This window comes from Toxoplasma gondii, chromosome IX (genome assembly GCF_000006565.2).
Source record: "Toxoplasma gondii ME49 chromosome IX, whole genome shotgun sequence".
Classification (NCBI taxonomy): Eukaryota; Apicomplexa; class Conoidasida; order Eucoccidiorida; family Sarcocystidae; genus Toxoplasma; species Toxoplasma gondii.
The window spans coordinates 326,669-345,645 of record NC_031477.1 but is presented as its reverse complement, the minus strand read 5'-3'; the positions used below and the strand labels follow the sequence as shown (position 1 = coordinate 345,645).

The 18,977-nt window shown below is 51.2% G+C and overlaps 3 protein-coding genes across 3 annotated transcripts; 1 reads left to right on the top strand and 2 right to left on the bottom strand.

Moving 5' to 3' along the window:
* Positions 1-1,476: 1,476 nt before the first annotated feature.
* On the bottom strand, positions 1,477-6,993 carry TGME49_267810 (Rab 5). Its single transcript, XM_002368808.2, has 6 exons — positions 5,179-6,993; positions 4,264-4,372; positions 3,815-3,930; positions 3,059-3,111; positions 2,657-2,750; positions 1,477-2,203 (listed from the first exon to the last, which is right to left on the bottom strand). The coding sequence occupies exons 1-6, from the start codon at positions 5,411-5,413 to the stop codon at positions 2,085-2,087; spliced, it is 726 nt and encodes a 241-aa protein (XP_002368849.1). The 5' UTR covers positions 5,414-6,993; the 3' UTR covers positions 1,477-2,084.
* A 2,336-nt stretch (positions 6,994-9,329) lies between these two features.
* TGME49_267820 (electron transfer flavoprotein subunit beta, putative) lies at positions 9,330-17,869 on the bottom strand. The gene is made up of 8 exons (XM_002368809.2): positions 17,365-17,869; positions 15,722-15,790; positions 14,050-14,110; positions 13,151-13,251; positions 12,487-12,666; positions 11,685-11,814; positions 10,919-10,955; positions 9,330-9,907 (listed from the first exon to the last, which is right to left on the bottom strand). The coding sequence occupies exons 1-8, from the start codon at positions 17,512-17,514 to the stop codon at positions 9,808-9,810; spliced, it is 828 nt and encodes a 275-aa protein (XP_002368850.1). The 5' UTR covers positions 17,515-17,869; the 3' UTR covers positions 9,330-9,807.
* TGME49_267830 (hypothetical protein) lies at positions 17,708-18,597 on the top strand. The gene has a single exon (XM_002368810.2). It carries the CDS (start codon positions 17,916-17,918, stop codon positions 18,441-18,443), a length of 528 nt encoding a protein of 175 aa, XP_002368851.1. The 5' UTR covers positions 17,708-17,915; the 3' UTR covers positions 18,444-18,597.
* The last annotated feature ends 380 nt before the right edge of the window (positions 18,598-18,977 follow it).

Below are 18,977 nucleotides of genomic sequence, written 5' to 3'. Positions count from 1 at the left end.
CGCGCTGGCTTTCTCCCAGGACGCCGACGCATGCACGCCGGCGGGTGTCTGTGTACACCCGAGAGCCTGCGGCGCGGAGAAAAGAGGGGGGAAACTTCGAGACGAACGTTCGGAGAACGCTCAGAGAAGCGCAAGTTTTTTGCTGGGGAAAACGTTTAACGCCAGGAAGACCGCAAAACGCGTTTTCTCCTCCCCCGGAGAGAGGCTTCCGGCGCACAGACTCTGCAAGCCGCGCCGCGTCCCTGCGCGCTGGTTGAGCAGTCGCGAGACACCATTTTCGAGGTCACCTTTCTCGTTCCGCATCGAAACGTAAATCGACGGAGAAGTCCAAATCTGTTGAGACCGTTTCGCGACTCGCAGAGGAAGACCTGCCGGGTCCTTTGACGGCGTTTCTCCTCTCTTGCTCGACCTCTCCAAGTCGACGGCAATGCTTTCGCTGGCCCTCGAGCAGGGCGCCGCGCATCTTGCCGCGCAGAACGGCGGTGGGTGACTCGCCACCACGGTTCCGTCCGTTCTGTCACTTGCCCGATCAGCCCCGACCTCAGATGTATTTACAGAAGAACTTTAAATACGAGATGAACTGTGCGCTTACTGCATCTGTCCTCACGCTGATACACAAATCTGCAGTCAAGAACCAGACTCTGTGTCCAAGAAAGTAACCTTCTGTCTAACCCCCAACACCCTCCCCCCCACAAATCGTTACAGAAGCGTTCGAGAACTAGATCTGTTGGTATGCACTTGTCCTTACAATTATCCCAACAGACGCGCCTATACATGCATGCAAAGAGCTGATCTCGAGATGCGCATTTACCCTTCCAACTCGCTGCAGACGGATGCCGTGAGTGAGATCCCTAGAGGTCCGCTTAGTCTCGCGAATGCCACCCAATGAACATCTGTTTATCGTAAGAAGTACGTGGAAAACGCCGATAAATAATGCCGGGAGAGAGGGAAGGGAGTACATTCATGCCCACGGAAGAACTGGAGGAGTGTCTGTCCTGCTCTGAGTCTGTGGCTGTCTCTTCATCTGACGCCAACGCCTTTTCTGGTTCTTTCGAGCCGAAGACTCCCTTTGCGCGTCAATCGCAAAAGAGCAAAAGACGAGAAAAACATTCGGACCTGTCCGCACCGCTGCATGCGAACGCACTGTCTCTGCCTCCTATTTCCTCTTTGGCCACACAAGGGAGGTAGACGCATGCACAGAATCTCGAAACAACGCTTGTCAGACTTGTGTTTTGGAATAGCATGCACCGCTTCTGTGGCTGTTGTCTATTTTCTGGAGACTTTCTCAGTTTCCATGACTCGTCATGTCGTTTGTTGAGTAGACGAGAACGCGTGGAGAGATGCTCGACTCCTGCGAGAGATCTGTGCACTGCATCCACTTCGGGAGAGGACAGGATCCGTTCTCGGCACTAAAAAAAACTGTTTCTGACTTTCGTATCCGCATGCGCCGCTGCTTCAAGGGCGCTAGGCTCAAGAGCGCTGCCCAATTGCGTTATAGGCTGTGAGGTTCCGAGAAAGAGGAGAAAAGAGAGGCCCCCGTTCAAGCACCAACACCCTGAGCGTCTAGGCTTCCGGAGCTGAGAGCCTCACACACGGCGAGGCGAAACTCGGGAGAGAAGGCAACGCTCGGAGGACGAGAGCTCCAGCAGAAGAGAAAACGGGCAGAGAGAGAAAGACGGAGGAAACGGAGGAAAGGAACAAGTGCAGAAGAGAGAAAGGACGCGGAGAGAGAGAGAGAGAGGTAGAACGACAGAAAGGAGAAGCAGCAGACACAGCGAGCAACACAGAGAAAGAAGGAGGGAAGCCAGAAAAGAGAGAAAGAAAGAGAAGAAACGGAGAGGAAGACGAAGAGAGAAAACTAGGGAACAAGCGAGAGAGCAGCCGCGGAAGCGCGGAAAGATCCGTGAGCTCAACACCGTCTCTGGATTAGAGACCACAGGGCAGGAAAAAGCAGCCTGAGACACCGGAGAAGCGACAACCTTTGCTGGAGTCCTTTAAAATCGAAAACAAAGAGTCGAAGGCCTCAGTCCTCAAAGCCGAGAAACAGTTCTTACAGAAACAGGAGGTTCGAACAAACGAAAGCTTCAACTTTTGCCTCCACATGCACACCACGAGCTCGAAGAAGACTTCTGTTCTTGCGTCTTGTTCAGTTGAAAGCCTGCATGCGGATCGTGCTCTTTGCGGGTCTTCGGCAGGGCCGCCGCTGCATGCAAACAAAGAAATTTCCAAATGTTCTCCACCCACAAAGAATATGTGCCGCTCGCTGCACATGCATACGTACAGCCTGTCACATGCATACGCATGCACATTTACAGACAGAAGAGATTCACATACAAGACAACGGATGAGCGCAAATATATATATATATATATATACATATGTCTATGTCTATGTGTATTGTTGTATATACACGTTGATATATTCACGGCAATTCATGAACGTATTTTTCTGTTGAAATGCAGATGTGCATGCACATCCGCAAATCTGCATGCTTGACCCGTTCTATACAAAGATGCATGCGTTGATATGCATTTCCTTCTGCACATGCATTTGTGGCCTCAGAGGCGTCAGGCCCATTTGCTTGTTTTTGACGAGAACGACTGTGTAAGCGCCAAGCGGAATACCTGTCCTTTTGAGGAATTTCACTTGCACTCACCGATTTCGTAGAAGAGTTCGTTCACATTGTGACCTGTCTTGGCACTCGTCTCGAGAAAGAGGATGCCATGTTCGTCCGCGTACTGCTGCGCCTCCTGCAACGCAGAAAACGCATGCACGCAGACCAAGGTGCGGCATTTCAGAAAAAAGAATAGCGTGAACATCCCACGACAGACCTGTTCATTCAGAAACAAATCATCAAAAAGACACCTGCCGGGACAACTACATGCGCATGTATTTATTTATTTAATTTATATTTATTTATATATATATATATATATATGTATGTATGAATAAAGGGCGTGAAAACGTTGTGTGGTGGCATATCTCTAGATCTGTGTCTTCAGCGAGGTGCATTTGGACACAAAAAAATGTTTTTATTTTTTTGTGGGGAAGAACTCACCTGCTTCGGCACTTGGCGTTCTGCAGCGAGGTCCTCTTTGTTCCCCGCGAGCGCTGCAAATGGACGAGTCGAGAGAGGCAGACTCACATTGGAAAAAGAAGGCAAAAGTTGAGAAAGGTCAAGACACCTCTCGCCTCTCGGCACCGGCGCATTTTCCAGGAAAAAAAACGAATTCTTTTCAGGGCAAAAGACACACGCTCAATCACGACTCGAGCGGTTTCCGCACAGCTGCCTTCCACGGACATACACGTGCATGCATCTTGACAGAAGCATCAACCTGCAGACATGACAAGAAGGCAGCGCGTCTCTAGCGTTCAACTTCTTGGAGTCTTTATCGTTCTCCTGAGGCCAATGAAATGTGAAGCGCGGAAGGCTCTGCCGCCGCTGACTCCCCGAGGTCGGTGTGGAAGCAGTCCGCCAACTTCTTGAGTCTGTCCCGACCGTTTGCATGTGGGGAGGATGTGTTCGAGGTCAGAAATGTTCGTCCGAAAAAGCGAATCTTCTATTAAAGTTTCAAGTTCACGCATAGGCGCGTAGGCGCGTCCAGAGAAGATCGCTTTCTTCGCAAAGCTGGCGTTCTTCCCTTCTGAGACACTCAGTTCCTGTCTACAGGTGGTGAACATCAAGCTCGCATCTCGCGCTTCGCGTCGTGCGACAGACACAGGAAAAAAGCGGAGAGCAAGTGGAGGAGAGCTGGAGGAAGAGAACGATCGAGAAACCAGAGAAAGACCAAACACACCAGAAGAGAAGACTCACCAATGACGACGTTCGACCGGTCGTTCACACTTTGGAGTTCCTGAACCCACGACTTTGCACCTTGGAAACTGTCCCGATTCGAAATGTCGTAAACAACCACTGCTGCCGCTGCGCCTCTGAAAAGAAGAAAAAGCAAGGACATAAGACACTCGTGAGCGCGAGCTGAGGAAGAAGAAGAAAGGAGAAACGAAGAGCCGAGACACGGATGCTGCGTCTTCCGAGACGTCCCCGCGCAACAGTTCAGAGGAGAACAAGACAAAGAAAAAAACGAGGCAAAGACAAGCGAAAAGAGGCAATCGGCAGAGAGAGGAAGCAGGTAGCCTCAAGAATCCAGTCCAGAGGAAGAACAGGCCGGAGGCAACGAAACTGGAAAACGATACCAAGTCAGAAACGCCTTCCTCCTCCTCCTGCTTGTCGGAAGGCGTTTGAAAAAAGGCGACTGCGCGTACCTGTAGTACATGGGCGCGAGAGATCGATATCTTTCTTGTCCGGCGGTATCCCAGATCTCGAACTTCACGATGCAGCTCCCCAGATTCACCGACTGCGTCATGAACGCGGCTGCATGCACTCACACGGACTCTCTGGATCGCTTCAGTCAAACGCACGCGCGTCCCCAGGACTCTTGTTGCGATGACTCCCGCTCGGAGAAACAGAATTCCCCGGCGACGGAGACAACGGAAGCGCGAGCAAAGAGGAGAGACAACGCTTGCAAACTTGTGAACAGCAGTTCCGTCGGCGCAACGGAAACTCGCCAACACCCCAGACAGCCAACGCGCGAAGTCTCCAGTCTCCATTCTGAAACTTCATTCTCCAGTGACGGACAAAAGCGTTCCACTGTTTGCACATGTATGACGATTCACGATCAGATACAGAGAGAAATATGCATGCATGCTTGCATGCGCGAATCTGCACTCCACGCTATGCCTTCTGCTTTCAGCCTCTGTCGACACATGTCTCGAGAATTCCACTAAGACGCATGCAAATACAAATACATATATATATATATATATATATATGCATAAATATATGTATATATGTATATATATATATATATATATATATATGAATGTACGTGTGTACGAATGCATGCATGTCGGTAGGTGGACTACTTTTTGAGGTTGAGATCCACTGCGTAGAGTCTTGCACTCCAAAAGAGCTTCCTTTCTCGCAGGCGCAGGCCGCAGCTCGGTGGTGCATGCATGGTGCTGCCAGGAGGGAAGAAGATCGTTGTGGGGCATGCAGGGATGCGCGTTGAAAATTGTCCTGGTTTGCACAGGGCGCGCTTCCTCGAGTCTTCACATGGGTGTAGGAGTCCATTTATAGATGGTGTTCACACGGTTTGAGAATGGCAACGGAAGACTCACCGCCGATCGTGCTTTCTTGATATTCGTAGAACTCGTCTTTCGCGAAGCGGACGACCAAGCAGCTTTTGCCGACGCTAGTGTCTCCCAACAGAACCAGCTTGAAGTGAAGAGTCTTCGGAAGCTCGCCTGGAGTCCGGTCCACTGCTCGAGAGTCGAGGTCGCTGGCGTTTCCCGACGCCCCCGACTGTCCAGGGCGAGAGTACGCGCGGTCCTCAGCAGATTCGAAACCTCTCATGGTGACGAAGAGTGGAGAAAGAAGCGGAGACGCGCTTTCCAGGCAGAGAAGCGAAAAGAGACACACAGACCGGCGGTCGGAGGGAGAGAGTGTGGTGAGAGTGTGGAGAGACTGAGACACAGAGAGACAGACCTACAGAGAGATGGAAGGGGACAGAGACGCAAGTCGAACCGCGGGTGTAGACTCGAAGGATGCCACCCGGATATAGACGGAGAGAGCTACAGACGAACGGCGAATGAAGAAGAAAAGACACTACGAGAGAAGAGAAAGACAAGTTTTCTCTAAGGACAGAGAAAGAATGCAGCGCGGCCGGCTGTCCGTCGGGCAAGGCGAGAGGGACGCGAAATCTCAGACGTTTTTCAGCGGAGGGAGAAGAAAGGTCCTTGGCCACACAGGAGTTTGCGGCGAGTTTCTCCCATTTGAACTTGGAAACTTCGTTCCGCGCGTTTCAACGAGAAAAAAGTCACCGAAACGTCCGTTCAACGTCCATCCGCCACGGTTGATTTGCTTGTTTCGACTGTTGGTCCAATGTCTCTGCATGCGGCTTCCGGTCTGAAGAAAAAACTGGCGTTTCTGCCGCAGGCGGTCGCGCGACAAGAGCGAGAACCCAGAGCACCACTGGAGGATTCTTTCTGTCGAGGAGGAAGCGTCAGATGCGAGAGACGCGAGAAAAGGAGAAAGTGGAGTCAGAGGACAAAAAACGGGGGAACGTGGACTTGGGAGAGGGCCGACCAGCGAAACGCGCGAACCAGAGACGTCAGGCTTCCGAGGGATCGGCGTCGAGCTTTGAGAAGCGAGGCTTCTTGCTTGAACTTCGACACACACCGGGAACGAGCCTGCGGAAAAGTGCAGAGCAGGAGGAGGAAGGATGGGGAGGAGAGCGAGAAGCGCAGACTCCCCGGAAGAAGAAGGAAAACGACTAAGAAGTGGAAAAGGGGGGACGCGAAGGGCGGTGTCAGCAGACTCTGCAGAGAAAGACACCCCCGAGAAGAAACCGCCGCCCCTGTGAAAAGCTGTGGCGTCGCGCTACCTCAGAACGCGCCTCCGCCGGTGGAGGAGCGTCTTGAACGGAACCTGGAGAGGGAGGAGAAGGCAAATCAAGTGTCGAGAACGCTGTCAAGGACGGTGGAAAAAGACGTCGATTGAAAGAGAAAGAAAGGCGCCTAGAACGCGCTGGAAAGGTCGACAGGAGACACACAGCAGACGTCTTTCCTCTCCAGCGGACATAGTAGAGAGACGTCCAGTCAAGCAAAAGACGGGAGACGAACGGGACCTGCGTTCGTTTCTGTCTGATGCAAATCGCCTCGCTGAACCACAAGCAAAGGAGCTAGACAGTTCAGCTGCGAGTGCCAGAGACTGAAAATAGAAATCCGACAGCGCCGTGTGCTCCGCTTGGTTCACGGTGTTTGCCTTGTCGGCGCGCGAAGAAAGGCGACGGTTTATGCACATACACACACAGAGCACTGGTGATTTTCCTGCCGCGTAAACTCCCCGAATTCCCCCGTTTTTCCGATTCCCTACACCGCGGCTGTTTCCTCGTCGTCGCCAAGCTAGCAGACCTGCAAAGAAAGGGAAAAGCCGGCCTATCTCCCTCCCTGCTTCTCACGTGTTGCACCGCCGCTCAGACACAGACCTCCGAGCGCCCCCTGGGAGACTCCGAATATAAGACGAATCATCCGAATTTTTTCGGAGTCGAGTCTGGCTTTTGAGGAGCTGGACAACAAGTGACCGTGGACGCGGACTCAGTTGCCTTTCCTGTGAGGCGACTTCGGTTTTCCTCGTCTCCGCAGGTTTCTTCCCAGCGAGTGGGGCGGCCTTCCGGTTTCCTTCCTGCGACGCCTGTGTGTGTCATGCAACTCGGCGAGTCCCGAGGAGCGGAGAATGTGCCCAGGCGATCTGCCGAGGCCTCGATCTAAAATTGCAGGGAAACCCAGAGTCCCCTTCACTGGTAAGAGCTTGGAGCCTCTCATCGCTCGGATGAGCCGGACGCACAGCACAGAAAAAAGTAAGGCAGGGAAGGAAAAATCCTTCGCCTCTGATACTAACAGAAGGGTGGTAAGACCGCATTTCGCTTTCGACCGACTCTTAGATGAAGAAGCCTCCTTCCACGGCCGCATTTGCCAGAGTTTCTCACGGGTGCGTTTGCTGCTGTTGTTGCTTCGTCAAACCTTGCATGCGCGGTTTCCCCAGGTGGACTCAAGAAAGCAAAGCTGGAAGGTGAATTCAGCTTTAGAGCACCCTGGTCAAACGACGACGCGTCAACGCTGGGGTCACGTCGCTCTAAAAGCTCTGCCCTCACACATAAAAGGATGCAAGCTCTTCCGCATACGACGCCGATCAGATAATAACTGAAGCGAGAATCCCTGCTACACATCGTCAAGTGAGATATCTACGGTTCTGCACACCACTCTTTCCTAGAGTGTGCATACGGCGAGTTCGACTACTTTCGATCTTGACGGTCTTCGTGCAGAAATGCGGAAGGACGAAAGAAGGAAACCCAGCGCTTGATTGCATTCCTTCCAGTTGAATAAGGGGAATAAAACACAAAATGGTGAAATAAAGACACCTGGGGGTTAGAAGCAGCGACTTGCGACCTTCTGCGAACTGTGTAGAGCTTCAAAGAAAGGCAGCGAATCCCGCCGTCGTCCCTAGTACGGCAACAGGCTCGAGTGTTCCAAGCGAGGCAGAGTTCGCAAGAAACAAGAGACTCTGTGTGCCGCATGGAGAGACCTGAAGCGCCGCACAACATCTAAAAAGCGGCATCTGAGAAAGCGTGGCTTCGGTTTTTGCTTTGTCAGCGCTTCGACTTTCTTCTTGAACTTGTCAACTGTGCCGCCCTCGCGGCACTTAGAACGGCCGGCCTCCATCGATATTTCCTCAGGTAAAAGGAGCAAGAGATCTGTGTTTTCGCCCGTGGAAAAGTTCGCCTGAACAGCGGTTGGGACAGGAAGCGAAGCTCTAGAGGAGACCTGTGGAGATGCGCAATTGTTGTTGGTGCCCGTCTCTTCAGGCCCACTTTCACCACGCTGAAAGCGTTGAATTTCAGTGTCCTACTGGCGTTCATGTTGCTTGGAAGCTGTGCTCATTAGCACTGGCGTCCTAACGGCAGGGCAGGGCAACGGTACACGCTGTGACCGTCGGGCTTTCGAGCTCAAAAAATGCGGAGTGCTACGCAAGTTCACACAGAGTCCACGCTGAATTCGAAAAAGAGCATGCATATGATTCCACGATTCCACGCAAGGTTAACACATCAAAGTTCCGCCGTTGTTCCTCCGCGTTTTTGCCGGCTTGAGTCAGCGGAAGGTGCTGACATTGGCTCGGTTCCTTAAAAGAAAAAAAGGCGACAGTTCCCCTGACTGACTCTGGAACACCCGACAGGCTACTCTCGTGAATCCTCGAAAGGCTACATTTCATTCGTCAAATATAGAAACATTCTGTCCCACATGTTCCGGTAGAGGACGCACAGATTTGCAAGTTGACAGATACGAAACACCTGCTCAAGTTCCGAACAAGCGACTGGGCCGTGCCGCCATCACGACCCGGTCCTCCGCGTCTTTCCACCCCCAAAGGGCATCCCACGAAAACACTTGGAAAAATCGCCGATTCGCCGCTTCTTTTAAGTGTAGAATAACAGAAGCTTTTTCACGGCTAGCCCCTCGCGTTGATACGGAGAAGAAACGAAAAACATGCAGCCTGAGTTCTGCGTGCGCCGACCACGAGACGTATGAAAATCGGCACCAAACGGTGAAACGACAAATGACATGCAGTCCTGAATTTCCAGCCTCCCAAACCAGTGGCAAATATTCATATATATATATATATATATATGTATACATAAGTGGGAGTCTCAATGCAGCTGTTATGTATATATATATATATATATATATATATATACATGTAGGGTAGTAATTCAAGCCACAGGATTTATGTTTAGATTTGTAGGACTACCACACCACCTCGACATGTGTCAGTACATCAGCGAAAATCTTGGTCAGATTTTGAATCTGCTGTAGTCTGCATTCAGGGTATCTATGCAGCTCTTCCTAGAGCTGAGCTTTGCATTTGTCTGTCTTCCTTCGCTTTGTTGAGATATGTGCGAATCAAGTTTTCCCCGCTGTCCGCGACCTCAGAAGAAGGTGCACAGTCCTAGATCCCTTCCCTCTGTCTCTGTCTTGGCTGCCACCTCACTGCTGTGAGAGGCGATCGGAAACTCTGTTTTCCACCTCTGTCTGGTTTCGTGAAGCGGTGGTTTTCTCTCTGAAACACCTGCTTTTATCTTTGAATGCTGCGTTTCGGCCTTTCGACCTCTCTATTTCCCCCGCCTTTCCCCCTTCCCGTGCTGCCGGTGTATCCCTCTCTCGTCGAGGCCGTTCTTCCTGCCTCCTTAGCTTTCTTCACGAGTGAATAACTTTCGCTTCGGTGATCAGCTTTTCAATCAACTCGTCGACGTTCGCCACCCACTGCCCCGGTTTACGCCGCGGAGGTTCCGCGATGCTGGCAAAAAACACAGAGACACGAAGCATCGAATTTATGTCGACTTTCGGACACAAAAGGCTTCTGTCGCGACACTGCAGGAGGATAGGTGCCCGACAAGACTCACAGAAAAACGGAGGGTTCTCGCAGTTTCACTATCACACGAGTGTCGGTAGAAAATTCGAATTTCCCGAAAGAACATGTGTCTTTCCAGCATTCGAAACTCGACAGTCAAGCGGACTGCGAGCTCTCAGAGGGCTCTCTGCGTTCTGAATTTCAGATTTCCTCAATTGTGCTCCCGACGCAGCAACGGGGGATTACGGAGAAGCCAGCCAGCCTCGTCCTGTGTGTTAAACCGGCAACTGTTCACACTTGGAGTTCTCTTCAATTTCACATGAAAATTTCTCGAGAGGCCTTCCTTACGGCACTCTCCGAAGTTTTGTTTATTTTTAGACATTTGCATCGACCATACCAGATGTACGTGAAGGCGAACAGTGTTCGTTATCACTTGAACTTCATCGTTTTGTGTTCTCTAGCCGCCGTCTGTGGGGAAGCGTACATGTTCCCTGTTTGTCGAATGAAACGGCAGCTGACAACAACTGTCTACGCAGACATCCTTTCTCCTTCCTTAATGGCGTTGCCACAGATCGGTAGCTTCACCCTCATTTGCACCGTGCAGGAATCAGTGTCGGTAACGCCTTTCATTTTGTGCCACTGGAGGCGTTCGCATCCCGCGGAGAGTCCGCGCAAAAAAAGAGTCGTTGCGGGTGTAAGGCGCTACACACCTATAAAACGCCTGCAGATCCCCCAGGGTCTACAGAGAGAACGCAAGAGTAGCACTGTGTCGCGAGGCGCATGGCGTCCTTCTTCAAGTGTGTTGGTTTCCCGCGAGCGTTAGAAGAGCCGGCCTTTTGGCGTACTCGCTCTACAGACACCCGTTCCAACTCTCCGCGAGACAATCAGTGAGGCAAAGACAGGAGGGACGCACAGGCCCTTCACCTCGGAACAGACGCCGCAGAGAAACAAGCTCACCTGACAATTTCGAGGCGCGGCGCGAGATCGGCTTCGCCTGCAAGGAAATCAGAAACACGGAAAAGCAGACGATTCTGCCACCGAGAAATCACCTGAGGTAGACGGAGACCGCACGAGGGAACACACGGCGAGGACAGTGAGAAGCAAGAAAGCCTACAAACGAAGAGGCAGGCGAGAAAAGGAAGCAGCCGGAAGCTGTGAGAAGCAGCGAAGAGACAGGAACCGAGAAGAAAAGGCTTCCTCCCCTCGGCTTCTGCCATGTCTCAGTAGTCTCCATGCTTCGAGGTGTAAAACAAATCCACTTTCCTGATCTTCTGCCCTCTGTCAGAGACGCAGGAAGCGTCCGAGCAACTCAAGCGTCCGCGTCACAGTCGTCCTTCATAGTCTTCATTCTCCTTCTACTGCTTGGTCTCCTCACTCTTCTTATCCTTCATCCTCTCCTTCTTCTTCTTCATCATCTTCGTCTCCTCCTTCGCTTGCTTTTTCTGCCTCTCTGTTCGCTCTGCGCGGACTGTCTTTTCTCGTCCTTTCCGGTGGTGACGCACGAGCGGAGTTGCCACCGCCGCATCGTCATGCGCAGAGGGCTTTCTCTCGCGTGTCTCCTTTCCTCTTTACCTTGGAGAAATGGAGATTTCTTGGAAGGTTCTTCGATCTCTTTTCTCTCGAGCGCAGCTGCACCTTTCCTCACCCGGGTGCTCCTTTCCTCTACACCTCAGCACAAGCAGTTTCTGGACGATCGATTTCCGTCACTCTCCACGTTTCTTACTGACGAGGGTCTCCGCAGCGACGACGGAAATCTTCTTCTTCTTCGCCTTCATTAAATTCGGCAGAGTGGCAAATCGCGGCATGTTGAGACGCAAGTCGCAGCTCACGACTGCCGGCGGCGCGAAGCGCGCCTGAAATTCGAGAAAAAAGAGCAGAGGAAAAAAAGGCAAGAGTCGACAGGAAAGAATCGACCGACACGCAACGAGAAAGGCACCTTGAGGGATCAGCGACGACAAGGAAAGCAAGAAAGAAGGTCGTGAGATGAAAGGAGAGGCGAAACCTAGGAAGACCAAGAGAGAACGGCCCTGGATGCAGTTGAACGCAGAGAAGAGACACTCACGGGAGAAAGACACTGTACACGAGAGGAAAATGCAGAAAAAGGGGAAGGTCGTTTTGCCTGGTTTCTCGGTTGAAAGGATCAAGGAACTCCGAGCACGAGAGGAAAAAAGCGCAGATGAGAGACAAATGACGGGAGGCGACGAGGATATTTCTAACGTCTAACATGGAGTCGACCTTCAGATGTTATCTGAAGGTCATTGCGATCCGAACATCACAGTTACCTTCGCTCTAGAAGAAGAAGCTAGCTCTGGAGAAAAGGACGGAAAACGGAAACGAAGGAAGAGAAGAAAGAAGAGAAGAAGCAGTACAAGAGGACGAACCGCACCGAGGATTTTTGAGGTCAAACGGACTCCTGTTTTTCCCTTTCTGGCTGGCTGTTCGCGACTGGCTGAGCCTTTCGTGTGAGTCTGACCTGTCCTGTGTTTTTTCGCGCTCCTTCACCCTCCACTTCTTGTTCGCCTCACCGTCTGCAGCGCACTGTCGACTTCGCGCGTAGCCGTGAACATCGGTTTCCTTTCTTCTTGCGTCTTCGCTGGGTCGTCTGCGGCTCCAGAGACTTCCAGCTGGTGCACGCAGATCGCCTGCGGCCATCCGAGCAGGCCGGCGAGAAGTTGAGGAACTTGTCGATTGTCTCCGTCGATCGACTGAAGAAAAGTGGACTCGAACATGCGAAATGAACCTCCGAAACACCGCCGAGACGGCGCGAAGCACACGGCGAAGCACCCGGCGAAGCACCCGGCGACTGGGCGAATCAAGAGACACGGACAAGTCACGAACGCCACCCGCGACGGCCTCGGAGAGAACCGAGTACGTCAGCGTCTCTAGCGCTTGCGCAGCAGCTGAGGACGCACACCCACAGAAGAAGGAGGAACGAAAAAGACGCAAAGCGACACTAGCAGGCGCTGTGAGGGCGACGAGGAGCGGCGAAAGCCGACGAGAAGACGAAGAAGGAGCAGTCGAACCTGGAGAGCGAGACCTCAGCAAAGAGAGGAACCGCCTTGGCAGTCAACGCACGCAAACGCTGGAAAAGGGGGAGAGACACGAGAAGGGGGCTTGAGAGAGAAGATGCAGAGAGAAAATAGGAGACAAAAACAGAAACGCCCATCCAGCGGTGCAAGACAAACTCACCTGTTTGCCGAGGAGAACGAGCTGAGCGTTCTGAGTCTCAACGAAGCGCCGCAGAACCTTTGCTGTCGGCAGAGGCTGAAGGTGAATGTCCGGCTTGAAAGCTGAAGAAAGTCCGAAAAGAAAGTGACATTTCTCTTTCTTCCACTGTGCCGCCTCTCGATTCAGATCTTTCTCATCTAAGGATCGTGCTGTGCTCTTTAGTCTGTCGCCACAATTCGCTGGGTGTATGCGCTTGAACGATAGGTCGGTCGAAAAGCATTTGAGAACTTGAGTAACCGCATGACACGAAGCATCACAGCTCTCTAGTCAGATCCTCGAGCGCAACATGTGTGAATGCATGCAGATTCTTTTTGTCTCTCTACTCTGCCGCCGCTGCACCTTTGGGTCACCACGAAGATCGACTGTTTTGACTTTTTGAAGTAAAAGCACCACGGGCGTTTCCCCTGAATGTTTCTTCTCACTCTCCCCTCTCCCTCTGCCCACATCGTCACATTTTTCCGGTCCCTGAGAGACAAACGCCGGACTTCCTTCCATTACCATACGCACATGAACATACCCACAGATCTATCTATCTACTTATCTATCTACCTGCTGATCTATATCTATATCTGTCCACCTACCTGTCTACATGCATATATACATATCTGTCTATTTCTCTATCTATATCCGTCTACCTATCGACCTGTCTATCTCCATCTATGTATCTATGTAACGCTATCTCTGTCTATCTGCGATTGTCACCTTGTGTCCATCTGTGTCTATCTGAATCCCTCTGTTGCTGTCGATCTGTTTACATACGTATGAATAGAGGCCTTAGCTTCTCACATCGATTTGCGCCTTGTGACATGCGTGAGCGACTGAGTGAGACGACTGTTCCGGTAGTCTCGTCGGTCGCTTACGAGACGTTATCAGGACGGCTTCGTCTACGCCCATCGCCAGTGCGTGTCTGAGCACATCCTCCTGCTGACTGAGACGCATGCGCCATAGAAAGCGAACAGGCAGCATCGAGAGAAAAAAGCGAGAGGCGACTGGAGGAGCCAAGAGAGAAAACGGGAGCAACCACGGCTTTGTGACAGAGAGCAAGCAAGGCCGGCAGCCCAACTTCGACAAACAGCAAGAGAGCGAAAAAGGAACCTTAGAGCAAAAATAACAAACTGCAGAGGCGAGACAGACGAACGGAGAGAGAAGGAGAGAGCGATAGGGAGAGCGCAGAGAAGAGAGAGAAGGAGAGAGCGATAGGGAGAGCGCAGAGAAGAGAGAGAAGGAGAGAGCGATAGGGAGAGCGCAGAGAAGAGAGAGAAGGAGAGAGCGATAGGGAGAGCGCAGAGAAGAGAGAGAAGGAGAGAGCGATAGGGAGAGCGCAGAGAAGAGAGAGAAGGAGAGAGCGATAGGGAGAGCGCAGAGAAGAGAGAGAAGGAGAGAGCGATAGGGAGAGCTCAGAGAAGAGAGAGAAGGAGAGAGCGATAGGGAGAGCTCAGAGAAGAGAGAGAAGGAGAGAGCGATAGGGAGAGCGCAGAGAAGAGAGAGAAGGAGAGAGCGATAGGGAGAGCGCAGAGAAGAGAGAGAAGGAGAGAGCGATAGGGAGAGCGCAGAGAAGAGAGAGAAGGAGAGAGCGATAGGGAGAGCGCAGAGAAGAGAGAGAAGGAGAGAGCGATAGGGAGAGCGCAGAGAAGAGAGAGAAGGGGAGAGCGATAGGGAGAGCGCAGAGAAGAGAGAGAAGGAGAGAGCGATAGGGAGAGCGCAGAGAAGAGAGAGAAGGAGAGAGCGATAGGGAGAGCGCAGAGAAGAGAGAGACGGAGAGAGCGATAGGGAGAGCGCAGAGAAGAGAGAGAAGGAGAGAGCGATAGGGAGAGCGCAGAGAAGAGAGAGAAGGAGAGAGCGATAGGGAGAGCGCAGAGAAGAGAGAGAAGGAGAGAGCGATAGGGAGAGCGCAGAGAAGAGAGAGAAGGAGAGAGCGATAGGGAGAGCGCAGAGAAGAGAGAGAAGGAGAGAGCGATAGGGAGAGCGCAGAGAAGAGAGAGAAGGAGAGAGCGATAGGGAGAGCGCAGAGAAGAGAGAGAAGGAGAGAGCGATAGGGAGAGCGCAGAGAAGAGAGAGAAGGAGAGAGCGATAGGGAGAGCGCAGAGAAGAGAGAGAAGGAGAGAGCGATAGGGAGAGCGCAGAGAAGAGAGAGAAGGAGAGAGAGCAAGAGACGAGCCGTTGCTTCTCATCGTCGAGGCAAAGCTGGAAAAAGCAGCTGGGAAGTTAAGAAGGACGCACGCAACTCAACAAGAGAAATCAGAAGGGAGAGAACGAGGAGAACCAAGCAGATGGCTAGAGTCGTCCAGAAGAAACCGTGAAGAGATCAGAGAGACGATGACTGACGGACGCGCGTCTATCGACGTAGGACAGCAAAGGTACAAAGCAAACGCTTGTTGAAGAGAAGAGCTGAAGCCACAAAACGCGGTGTGAAGGACGAAAGACAATGAAAGAACGAACGAGATAGACAACGAGGGAGATGAAAGTCGCAGGCACACCAAGCAAAGGCAAAACCTAGCCAGAAACCGTGACAAGTAAAAAGTCCTACTGAACTGCGCCTGGTCCTCCCACAGAGACGGCGACGACGCGCCTAACGACGTTGCGCTCTTTGAGGCGAACCGCCTGAAGAGAAGAAATAGAAAGAAAGAAAAGGCCGTAAGAAAAACTCGGACAGAGAGGAAGGAGAGAAAGACGCGAAAGACGAAGAGAGAGAAAGAAGAAAGAGAGAGAACAGCGGAGAGGAAGAAGAGGGAGAAGAAGGACGCAAGAAACAAGAGGAAAGAGGAGACGAAATGTCAATTGGAAAAGAGGAACAAGACGTGAGACTGTATGGGTGATGAAAGATGCACGAGGCGGAAAGAGAGAAGAAAGGTGATCAGAGAAAAGACATGTTCAAAGGAGGAGGCAGCAGAGGAGGACACAGAGAGAAGGGATGGAAAAAAAAGGAACAAGGCACGACAAATGAGGATTGAGAACAGAAATAAGAGCACCGGTGCGTAGGTGGCATCGCCTGAAAGAGAAGAAAAATTCCTAGAAATGAAAGAAGAAACACAAACGGAACAGTCACGTCGACAGTCGCCAACCAGTGAAAGCATGGATGTTCATCAGGACGCAATACCTACTCTGTTCATCTGTTTTTCTGCTCCTCTCTCCTGTGCAACGAAATTCAACAGCCCCTCACAGATGTCGGCTGCCGAAGTTGGGATTGATATATGTGCATATATTTGAAAATATATAAATATCCATACACGTACAATTCTATAAATGCAGATGAATGCATATAAAAGAGCACTAATCTATCTGTCTATCTACGTACCTACATCCATCTATATCCCTACCTATATTGATCTGTCTACCTATGAATATCTCTCTCTCTACCTATATCTATCTATCTACCTTCCTACAAATAATCGATCTATCTTGCTATAAATATCTCTCCACCTATAAATATCTCTCTATCCATCTCTCCATGCCTACCTACATCGATTCATATCTACATCTCTGCCTACCTGTATCTGTCTATCTCTCTGTGTCTTTCTACAGCTATCTATCTCCCCATCTCTGCCCATCTCTTTCTCTCTCTCTCTCTCTCTCTATATATATATATATATATGTATATATATAATTGTGTGTATGTACGCAGCAGGTCTGTATACGTATGAATAGACAAGAGGACATGGACATCGGCGTGTATTTGTATGCGTAGTCACAAGGCCAGCAAAAAAGCCGCAGAAAACATTCTTTTGCCTTCCCTTGACTTCTTCCGTCGTAATGCTGCCATTTGCGTCACGCTCTCCACTGACACTCCCCGTTGAGCAGAAGATTGTCTTGTCTATAATCGACTCCCGCAGTCGCTCAGGCTCATGAAATCTGTCTGCATTTCGGATGCTGGCTTTTGCTGTAGTGCCTGAGACGGCAGTTGCCCCCCTCCCGCCAGACCTCTGTGTTTTTCGATCGAGACAGGAGATCGGACCTGACACGAACGGACGGCTCAGCACCCATTATAAATAAATAAACAAATAAACAAATACATACATGCATACATACATACATATATACATATACGTACATGTATGTATTTATGTATTTATATATATATATATATGTATATATATATATATATATATGTAGCTGTAGCTGTCAATTTGTGTTGGAAAATAAATGTGTGTATATTTGTTTGCCTATTTGTGTCTGACCTCTTCGACAGCTATTTCGCAGAAGGGATTGATGGAGTGCTTGAGTCCTTCCGTCTGCATCGTCGTTGCGCCTGCCTGGACGCGAGGCTTCACGGCGTAGTCGAGAGTCCTCTTGACGCATACGACAGCAGTGTCGAGAACGCCTTTCATCTTGAAGAGTTGAAGAACGTCAGGGTTGAGTCTCTGCTTCGAGGCGCCAGGTTCGCGTACTCGGGGAGGCGAGAAAAGGATCGCTAGCTGGGTGTTGGACGCCGGCGAACGCTCCGCTGTCTCCTCCTCGCCTCAGGATAAAAAAAGTCTTGTTTCCAGGAAGGCGCTCTTCGCTTCGGAGCTCGTAGGTAGTCAGGGAGAAAGGATGCGCACTTCGCGTGGAAGTCGTGAGTCCTCCGTCGAGTCCCCAGCGACGGTTTTCGCATCCGTCACAATGATCAACTCGTAGAAAAGTACAAGGGAGCTTGCGTGTGCGTTGAGGAAGGACGTTTCAATGACACCCAAGAGAAGCAGAAGAGCAACGAAGAGAGAAGAAGCGAAAGAAAAAAGAAGAGAGAGGGATGCGCAACTTCCTGCGCCTCAACCGCACTCAAAAGACGACAACCTGGTTCTGCGTGTCTTGTTCTCTCTCTCCTCTCTCTTCTCTCACTGCCTTTGGGGTCGTCTGCCTCTCATCGCTCGACGAAAACAGCATCGTTTTCCTCGCTGGTTTTGAAAGACTTACACTTCGCGGTCTTTCACCCGTTGCTCGTCCATTCTTGTCGACTTTCCCTGGCGCTCAATTGCGACAGCCTCTTCGCGCCTTCACGGTGTGCAAAAAAGCGGCCTCTCTCGCTTCGATCCCCGACCTCGCTGTGTGCTCTACGCGCGTTTTTTCTCGGAACTGGCGTGAGGCCGCGCCGCCTTTCTTGTCTTCTTTTTTGTCGCGCCTTTTCCTCGTTTTCTCCCTCTCCACGTTCGTTTTCCTCTTTCTTCCTCGTCGTAAAGCCAAACGCCAAGGAACGCCTCCCGCGAAGTTTTTCCCCGGCGACAGTGTCTGGGCAACGCGACCGGCCGCCGCGAGTGTGGAGGCTCGGCGTGAGTGGTGAAAAAGACAAAAACGGAAAAAGAAAAAAAGTTTTTCGTTGGCGGCTTCTTTCTGCACCGACCCTTCTGCCAGTGGAACGGCGGAGAGAAAAGAGGAGAAACGCACGACGGAGAGGCGACAGAAAAAAAGGGGAAACCGACGCCGAGAGAAGAACAGCAGAAGAATTTCTGGAACCGGTTTCAAGATGAACAGTGTGTGAGGAGAGACTAGGTCCACAATCGAACAGAGAGAGGAGGAAAAACGACGAGAAAACGGGAGACGACCTTAGGCGTGTCTCTCCTCTCTCCGGCAAGACCCAGAGAAAAACAGCTGAAGTCGTCGTCGTTTTTCTTCTCTTCTTATTTTCTCTTCTTCTCCTCTCGTTCCCTCTTCTTTTCTCCTTTCTTCGTGTACTTCTCTTCTCTTCTCCCCGCCTCGTTTCTTCTCTCCTCGCCTCTTTTTCCTCGCGTCTCCTTCTCCATCTTTTTTTTCGTATCTCGCAGAACAGCGAGAGACGAGGCTGTCTCGCTTGTCCGCCTTTCTTGGTTGCCCTCTG

Coding starts and splice junctions, on each gene's coding strand:
- TGME49_267810 (XM_002368808.2), bottom strand. CDS start 5,413: ATGAGAGGTTTCGAATCTGCTGAGGACCGCGCGTACTCTCGCCCTGGA. Junction 3,931..4,263: donor CTCGCGCCCATGTACTACAG/GTACGCGCAGTC, acceptor TCTTCTTTTCAG/AGGCGCAGCGGCAGCAGTGG. Junction 2,751..3,058: donor AACGCCAAGTGCCGAAGCAG/GTGAGTTCTTCC, acceptor TCTGCGTTGCAG/GAGGCGCAGCAGTACGCGGA.
- TGME49_267820 (XM_002368809.2), bottom strand. CDS start 17,514: ATGAAAGGCGTTCTCGACACTGCTGTCGTATGCGTCAAGAGGACTCTC. Junction 12,667..13,150: donor TCGTTCTCCTCGGCAAACAG/GTGAGTTTGTCT, acceptor ACTTTTCTTCAG/TCGATCGACGGAGACAATCG. Junction 10,956..11,684: donor CGCTGCGGAGACCCTCGTCA/GTAAGAAACGTG, acceptor ATTTCCTTGCAG/GCGAAGCCGATCTCGCGCCG.
- TGME49_267830 (XM_002368810.2), top strand. CDS start 17,916: ATGCGCAACTTCCTGCGCCTCAACCGCACTCAAAAGACGACAACCTGG.